Consider the following 8,928-nt stretch of genomic DNA (forward strand, 5'->3'; position numbering starts at 1 on the left):
ACACATAATGTGAACAATATTAAATCTTTGTTATACTAGCAAAAAAAAAAAAAAAAAAAAGCCTGAAAAAAAAAAAAAAAAAAAAAGAAAGCAAGCAGCCAAATGTCCCTCCACAGGGACAGTAATATATGTCACATTTATCCTTCAGAACCACAGTCACCCTTACAGAGGTGAACCATAATATAAAGTCTCCCAAAACCGAGCGTGGTGGTGCATACCTGCAATCCCAGCGTGGGGGAGGCTGAGGCAAGAGGATCGCCGCAAGTTTGAGGCCAGCTTAGCCTGCATAGTGAGTGCAAGTTCAGCCTGGGCTACATAGGAAGACCCCGTCTCAAAGAAAACCACTTTTTCTTTTTTCTTTTCTTTTAAGTGGCGGTGCATACCTGTAGTTCTAGCACTCTGGGAGGCTGAGGCAGGGATATTATGAGTTCTAGCCCAGCCTTGGAAATTTAGTAATTTAGCAAGATCCTGTCTCAAATTTAAAAAATGAATAGGGCCAGGGATGGATCTCCATGCGAAGGTACTGGGTTCTGTACCCACTATTGCGCAAAAACAAAAAAAAAAAAAAAAAAAATCCAATCCCGGCCTCTTTGCCTTGAGTCTGTCTCATGCCCTGGGGAAGGTGCTGCCGCCAACCCGACTTGTCCAATGAGAGGGAGAGACCGAGGGGGCGTGGGCAGACCCCAAGTGGAGAGGCGTCAGCGGCTCACTTCTGGTTCGTCCTCTGGGCAGTGAATGGGTTGCTGGGGGGAGCCCAAGCTACCTCCGGTGGGTGGGTGGAGGCAAGGATCTCCCCGGCAGAGGACTGGACGCTCGGAGACGCCTGAGCAGGAACATCGCTGCCCAGAAAGAGGCTGGTACTCACAGCGGCGGCCGGCAGGGTGGGTGAGCTGGCCGGGAGGCAGTGAGGCCTGGATCGAGGCGGACCTGAGAGCCCGGGAGCAGGTGGGATTCAGGAAATGGGAGACTGCAGAGTCCAAAGCGGGATTTACTGTCACATCCCCTGAGCACCTGCCAGGTACAGGAGCGGGGCACAGAGGGCCACGATGTGGGCCCTTTCTTTTTGTATTTAGTACAGGATCTCACTACACAAATCAGACTTGTAGTGATTCTCCTGTTTTCAGCCTCCCAAGTGCTGATCACAGTCTCAGTCATGCCCAGTCTCAGTTGTGGTCTGGCACAGCACACCAGGGATCGAATGCCGGTCACTGAGCCTGCCTAAGCAGGCACGTTAGCCCACTGAGCTATCTGGCTGGCCCCTAGGTGCTGCTTTCTAAAAGGATGACAACTCAGTGGCATAGAGAAGGAGGCCGGGGACCCTATGATGTGACTGGCTGTGGGGTCGCTGGAGTTGCCCCACCAGGCTGCAGACAGAGCTGCCAGTCACCTCCCCGAGAGGAGCCAAACGTGGGCAAAAGGCAGATTTCAGAGGAAGGGGGAGGCTAGGCTTAGGTGTGAATGTGGGCAGTGCGCACAGTGTGACCATGATGGTGTGACCACGGACAGGAAGGCTGGGGTGTGACACAGATCTTGTGACCTTTGTGCTTCCCACAGGTGACATTGGCATTTGTTCATAGTGCTGTTTCATTTTTCTTTGCTGTGCTGTGGAACTGGGACTGGACCCAGGGCCTTCACTCTGAGCCCCACGCCCAGCCCTTTCCAGTTTTTATCTTGAGGCAGGTCTTTCTAGTGGTTAAATTACCCAGGCGGGGCTTGAATTTGTAATCCTTCTGCCTCTGCCTCCCAAGTGCTGGGATTACAGGCTGCAGCACCACATCTGGAAGGCCATCATGGAAGGCCATGATAGTTTTGCTTTGTTTTCCCCGATCCTGGGGGTAATTCTCATCACTGTGGTGAAAGGCTTGCTTCTTTTTGTTATTTCACTTCCCTGCTCCCCTTTCTACTCCTGTTGGATTGCGTGTCTTGCTCTTTCTGACTTCGAGGACCCCTGCAGTGCATGGGTGCGCATGGGTGCCGCCCTGTGGGGTCACAGCAGCTCCCAACACCGGGCCGGCCGTACGCAGGAGCCAGCTATGTGCCCACAGGTGGCCCTGCACAAGCCCACCACTCCCCGCCCCACGGCCCTCCGGCCTCATGCTGCCCCTGCACCTCCCAGGTGGTGACTGACGACAAGTACGAGGTCTCCTCCGACCCTGAGACCAGCATTGTCATCTCCTCCTGCGAGGAGCCCAGGGTGCGGGTCACCGTGTCTATCACCTCACCTCTGATGCGGCAGGACCCCTCTGCGGACCGAGGTGCGGCCAGGCCCTTCTGCCCCACACTCCCAGATACCACTCACATCCCCCTCGGGCTGCAGCGACAGCTTTTGGCTCCTCCCCCGCATGCTGCTGGGTGCACAAGAGCTAAGCGTGTGGAGCAGGGACCCGGGTGCCCAGGAGGCCGAGGCAGCAGAGTCCTGAGGTCAGGCCAGCCTGGGCTACGTAGACTGGGTCGGCACAAAATCAAATAGAGAAAGAAAGGCCTTCTCCCTACCTGGATGGGATAATTGTGATTTTCACTAAGGCAAAGACAGTGTTTTGGCAGTGGTGCTCTGCAAATGAATTTGGAGCTGTTCGTGATCAGTCATGAAGTTCTCAGACCTCCACTGGCTTGTTTGTGTGTTTTGTTTTGATCTGTGAGACAGGGTCTCACTGTGCACTTCAGGCTGGCCTTAGCTCACTGCTACAGAGCACAGGTTGGTCTTGAACTTGCTGTGATCCTCCTGCCTCAACCTCTCTAGTGCTGGGATGATAGCCGTATGCCCCCACACCTGGCTTCATGAGGTGTGTTCCAGGGGAAAAAATTACTTTTTTATTTTTTTTTTAATTTTATTTATTTGTGTGTGTGTGTGAGTGTATGTGTGTGGCCAGCTCAGCCCACCATGGGGCGGGGCTGGCTGGCATGTGGTGCTGGGGGATTGAACCGCAGTCCCTGTGCTTTGCTGAGCTTGTTCTAAGTAGGTGCTTTAGACCACTGAGCCATCTCACCAGCCCCACTTCTTTTTTAATTATTATTATTTAGTTAGAACTGAAAAAAAAAAAAAAAGAGCTGGGTCTGGGGCAGTGGAGGAAATGAGTCAGAGCCAGTGGCCAAGCTCTGTGGCCAGGCCGCAGGACATTTCCTGGGGGCAAGGACACCACAATCCCCTCCTCTTGTACCTGCCCGCACTGGGCCCTGCTGCCCCTGACCAGGTGAAAGCAGGCAGCAGTGGTGGGAACCAGCAGATGTGGGCAGTGTCCTGTTGCCACCAGGGCCACGTATCATGTCACAGGCATGGGTGGGGGGGCGGACTGAAAGCAGAGGTACCACTCCTGGGGAGTGGAGCAACTGTCACATCTTACACCCTGGGCGCAGCTCCAGAACCTTCTAGAACAGTCTCCAGGCCAGTTTTCCAGACCCAAGCCATCCTTGAGCCCTTAGTGATTTTTGTTTGTTTTTGCAGTATGGAGGATTAAACAACATTTAGTGATTTTTTTTTTGGGCAGAACCGGGGATTGAACTCAGGCCCTTGCGCTTGCCAGGGAAGCACTTATTCCACTGAGCCATCTCCCCGGCCCCTATTTAGTGATTTTTATTTTTAATTTTGGGAGAAGGTATAGCTGAGGGTCACAATGGGCTGATTCAATTGATATTCTTTTATTTTTTTTATTTATGTATTTTTTGACAGAACCAGGGATTGACTGATATCCTTTTAAAACTGAAAATGATCATAAATGGAGAGCTGTTATTGGGTGTCATTAACAGTCACCTAGAAAGTAAACACGATGGGGAGCCAGATGTGAAGTCATACAACTCATCCTAGCCACAGAGGAAGCTGAGGCAGGAGGGTGCAAAGTTCAAGGCCACTATGGCCAACTTAGCCCTGGAGCAACAGTGCATCTCAAAATAAGAAAATAAAAAGGCCCGGGCTGGGGATCACTGGGAAAGCCGCAGGTTCCAGCCCCAGGGTTGCAAGATAACTGTATGGGTTCCTAATGTCCTGACTGGACAGATGAAGAGGTCCCATGTCCTTCTGGAGTACCCAACATCCCCCTAACCCCTACCCTGTGTGAGCTGGCCTGCTCAGAAAGCACCCTTCCTGTGGCTGCTGCCCATGTCCCCTCCCAGCCTGTGTAGGAAGACACCCCTCACCACGCACATCTGCCCACACCACCTGCAAAGGAAGAACTTGGCCATGTCCTCCAGGCAGAGGGCAGTGTGGGTGTTCTAAGCCCCAGAGGAAACCAGCCACATCCTGGGACCAGCCAAAACCAAAACCTTGTATCTCCCTCCTTCCCTCCATACCGCCCTGTCCCCACTGACCCTCTCGTTCTGTCTCTTTTTCAGTACTGAGAATGAAACCCAAGGCCTTCCCTCTGAGCTCTGTACCCAGCACTTTTTTTTTGGCAGAACCAGGGACTGAACTTGGGCCCTTGCACTTGCCAGGAAAATGCTTATTCTACTGAGCCATCTCCCTGGCCTCAGTTTTCACTGTTATTTATTTATTTATTTTTGGTGGTACCAGGGATTGAACTCAGGACCTTGTGCTTGCCAAGCAAGCACTTATTCCACTGAGCCATCTCCCCAGCCCCGAGAACTTTTTATTTTGAGACACTTTCTCCCAGTGGCCTGGGCTCACACTTGAGACCTTCCTGCCTCTGCCTCCAGAAGAGCTGGGATTAAAGGAATGGGCCACCACACTGGGCCCACATCTCAGAATGCATTGGGGAATTTCTAGAATCCAGGCCTAATCTGAAGTTTCCCATCTTAAAGTTCACTGGCTCCCCTTTGGGGACAGAAGCAAAGCCAGAGAGCTGGTTCCCAGGCAGTGAAGCCCTTTGGAGAAAGGAGGGCTTTGTGGATCCTTGACAGATAAATAGAACAAGGTCCAGGTGCCCCATTGAGGCAGCAGGGGCACTGCCAGACCGCCCCCCACAGCCTGGGGCTCACAACCCTCTTCCTTACAGAGGGAAAGGAGGATGAGCAGCCTGACCCTGACATCCTGAGCCCTGAGAAGTGCCTGGAGGCCCTGGCCGACCTTCGCCACGCCAAGTGGTTCCAGGTCAGGGGTGTACGGGTGGGGTAAGGGAGAGTGGGCCATGCCACCAAGCAGGGCCCCTGTGAGTGGCTGCTGGCCACCTGAAGGTGGGTGTTGCTGGGTGACGTGGTGTGCCCCATCATCCCTGCACTCTGGGAGGCCGAGGCAGGAGAATCCTAAGCTAGATCCCAGCCTGGGCAACTCAGCAAGATGCCATCTCATAATAAAAAATCAAAACCCACACAGCTGAGGCCCCCAAGAGCTAACCCTGCACTTCCTTCCAAAAGGCGAGAGCCAGCAACCTGCAGCCCTGTGCCATCGTCATCAGGGTCCTGCAGGACCTCCGCCAGCGAGTGCCCACGTGGGGGGCCCTGCCAGCCTGGGTAAGGCAGTGCAAAGCACTTGGGGCCCCCCAAAACATTCCCAGGAAGCTCTTCTATGCCAAGGAGCCAGATTTCATCACCCAAGCAAAAGCACCTCTTCCCTGGGTGCAGGCTGTTATCCTGGCCCTCTGGGAAGCTGAGGCAGGAGGATCACTAGCCCCAGCCCAGCCTGGAAATTTAGTGCCTTAGGAAGACCCTGTCTTGGAATGCAAGTAGAAAGGGCTGGGGATGGAGCCCAGTGTGAAGGCCCGGGCTCCATCCTCAGGACTACGACCAAACGCCAAAGCACGCCTCCTCCCATCCCTTGGGGCTCACAAAGTGACCATGTGAGCTTCAGCAGAGCCAGGCAGATAAGGGAGGATGGGCCACTGAGGGCCTGGGCTGGGCAGGTGCTGGCCATAGCCTCATTTGACTGTCACTGTCTTAAGCCCCAGCTGCAGGGAGGCAGAGACAGTGCAAATGTCATGCTGAAGCGGGCAGCCGTCGTCTATGCCTGGCATCAGTGGGGAGCTGGGCTTGAAGCCCCCCGCACTGATGTCCCTCCACAGAGCCCATCCCAGGAGACAAGAGGCCCTGCTCCCCTCAGCCACCCCACCCCACCCAGAATGGCACAGTGCCCTCAGGCTACCTGCACACATGTCCCCACTGTCCCCTCAAGAGTTGAATGATAGGGACCTGCCAGGCTGGGAAGGCATCTTAGAGAAAGGGTACTCAGGGCATAGGTGAGGGTGGTGGGGAAAGGCGGGTACAGGGGTGGGGAGCTGCCCATCTTCCAGGAAGGGCAGGGAGACACAGCCTGAGGCACCTGTGACCCAGGGTCCCCCACAGTCTCACCAGATGGAGCTGCTTTGGGTGGGTAGGGGCTGGCTGAGGTCCCCGAGAGCATGGGTCCCCCCCCCCTCGTGTCCCCTTTGTCTTCAGGCCATGGAGCTGCTGGTAGAGAAGGCATTGAGCAGCGCATCCCGGCCCCTGAACCCCGGGGAAGCCATGCGGCGGGTCCTGGAGTGCGTGGCCACGGGCGCACTCCTGGCAGGTCAGTCTGAGGATTCTGGCCCTGCGCATGTGCGCTTCAGCACATGTAGGCGGGTGATTGCAGCCGGGCCAGGGCAGGAGAGTGGCACGCCGCCCCCAGGGGACAGAGAACTGCCTACTGGGGCAGGAAGGGGTCCACCCTTGGGATTGTTCCCATCATGAGGCCAGCTGATACCTGATTCAAATTTACTTGAATGGACATGTCATGTATGCAAAAGAACTGTGCAGAAATCAGCTAGCTTGTCCAGCTCTCGGTTTCTAATTTGGGGAGGTGGCGTCGTCACAGCACACTGCCTAGGGTGGTTGGGAACAGGACACTGAGAAGGGTGATGCGGGATGATGCCCGGGGGACCAGAGGATGACACACTTGCCATCCCAACACTCGGGAGGCTGAGGCAGGAGGACCACAAGTTCAAGCCCAGCATGGACCATTTAGCCACTTAGTGAGTCCCTGTCTCAAAATAAAAACTATAAAAAGGACAGGGGATGGAGCTCAGAGGGAAAGCCCTCAGGTCCATGCCCAGAACCATATACTCAAAAAGGGTAAGCTCTGTACCACAGCATGTTTGCCTGGCACACTCGTGCCCAGCACATACACAGGTGGCACACGGGGCAAGCCTGTGAGTCAGGGGCTATGGGAGCAGACCCAGACCCCGGTAGTTCCCCGGCATGGCACAGTGGCCTGGTTACCGGCGGATCCTCACCAGGGTGACCTTCTTCCTTTGCTGTCCCCACTTCCCCCTCACAAAGATGGGCCCGGGATCCAGGATCCCTGCGAGAAAGACCGGATTGATGCACTCCACTGCATGACCTTGCAGGAGCGGGAGGACGTGACGGCCAGTGCCCAGGTAGGGGCTGGCCTAGCAGTCCTGCAGGGTCTCGGGCACAGGGGAGCAGCTGGGGACCCAGCCAGCCAGAGTGGGGCTGGCAGCTCAGAACTATGGCTGCCATGGGGACTAGGCCCAGACTTTGGGTCCTGCTGGCCAGGGCTGCTGGAGCCCCACCTATATCACATTGGGCAGCACCCAGCCTCAGCCTCTCCTTCCTCATTTGGAAAGCTTTTGTAAAAAAAAAAACCTGGTCAGGCCCATGCCTGGAAGCAGCACTCTGGAAGACCAAGGCAGGAGGATCTTGGTTTTGAGCCCAGCTGGGGTTCAAACCTGCCTCAAAAAATGAAATAAATAAAAAGGTTGGTGGCCCCAGCAGGAAGGCCCTAGATTCAGTCTCCAGGATCACAAAACAAACAAACAAAAAGACAACCCAAACCACAAGGTCTCATTTCCATGGGAGAGGCTAAGTGAATGGCAGCCAGGACCTGGGGCCCCTGTGGTGAGGAGGGAAGCGCCAGGGCTTGGGTCCCAGCTGAGTCCCTGTCATCTTCCATGACCTGCCCCTTCCCTGGCCTCCCTGAGAGCTCAGAAGTTCAAGACAGCACACAGAAGTGCGCCCTGTGACCTCAGGGTTCTGTCTGTGGGCACCCCGGGGGGCAAGGCACAGCAGAGCATCCTGACGGGCCTGTCACTCACAGCACGCCCTGCGCATGGTGGCCTTCCGGCAGATCCACAAGGTCCTTGGCATGAGCCCCCTGCCGCCTCGGCCCCGCTTCCGGAAGAGGCCACGCGAGACCAAGGCAGAGGAGGGTGCGAGGGACAGAAAGAGGGGCCGGCAAGGTGGAGAGGGGCCGCTGTGAGCCACCGCTGGCCCAGTGGATCGGGCTGCTCCGCACACCTGGGCAGGCCTGGCACTTGGGCACCGCTGGCTACACACCGGGGGGCACAAGTGCACAGACCAGCTGCCGCAAGGGGGCATTTCTCTTTTTTAGTTTTATTCTGTCCCTTTCTTTCCAAATACCTGAGAAGTCACACTGGGTGGTGGCCCCAGGGACAGCTCCCTTCCCTAAAGCCCTGTCCCCCCATGGTTGAGACCTAAATGCTGGTATTTCTTGGTGGCTTTAAATTCCCCTGTTGTGTGTGCACCTGAAATAAAGTAGGTGGCCTGTCTTGGGTCCCCTGTGTCAATGTCGGGGTGACTGACTCTGAAGCTTCCAGAAAGGACCCCTAGGTGGGCTGGGGGTCTGTGGAGCGGGCCCTGTCCCCATGGTATGGCCAAGGTCCATAGAGTCCCAGCCCCAATCTTGGCTTGCTGTGAACAGACCCCAGCTCTGAGGTTGCCAGGGCATGAGCCAGGTTCACCTCCAGGACACCTGTGACCCCCCCAGTCCTATCCTGACCTAGTCACATTGTGGCCCCTCCCTTGCTTCCATTGCTTGTGTCTCCCTCAGGCAGGTGTGCTTTTGTCCTGTGGACACTGGGTGGCTGGCCCCTGCCATACCCAGTCCTACCCCACCTCCTCCCAACTCCCCCCCCCCCATGCCTCAGTGGGAAAGGCCAGTCCTGGATGGAAGATCCCAGGTCAGTGCACTAAAGGACAGCGCCTTAGCCTGGCATGGGGGCGCATGCCTGTGATTGTACTACTCAGAAGGCTGAGTGAGGCAGC

At 55.8% G+C, this 8,928-nt stretch overlaps 1 protein-coding gene across 1 annotated transcript in view; it reads left to right on the forward strand.

Annotated features, from left to right (window-relative positions):
* Zfr2 (zinc finger RNA binding protein 2) overlaps nucleotides 1-8,387 on the forward strand; it is a 34,581-nt gene extending 26,194 nt beyond the window's left edge. Inside the window, exons 14-19 of the mRNA XM_023716898.1 lie at nucleotides 2,117-2,255; nucleotides 4,947-5,041; nucleotides 5,305-5,400; nucleotides 6,322-6,433; nucleotides 7,183-7,280; nucleotides 7,961-8,387. Coding sequence (XP_023572666.1) covers nucleotides 2,117-2,255; nucleotides 4,947-5,041; nucleotides 5,305-5,400; nucleotides 6,322-6,433; nucleotides 7,183-7,280; nucleotides 7,961-8,122 — 702 coding nt within the window. The 3' untranslated portion in view covers nucleotides 8,123-8,387. The remainder of the gene's footprint in view (nucleotides 1-2,116; nucleotides 2,256-4,946; nucleotides 5,042-5,304; nucleotides 5,401-6,321; nucleotides 6,434-7,182; nucleotides 7,281-7,960) is intronic.
* Nucleotides 8,388-8,928: the final 541 nt, after the last annotated feature.

This window comes from Octodon degus, unplaced genomic scaffold (assembly GCF_000260255.1).
Source record: "Octodon degus isolate 3935 unplaced genomic scaffold, OctDeg1.0 scaffold00050, whole genome shotgun sequence".
Taxonomy (NCBI): domain Eukaryota; kingdom Metazoa; phylum Chordata; class Mammalia; order Rodentia; family Octodontidae; genus Octodon; species Octodon degus.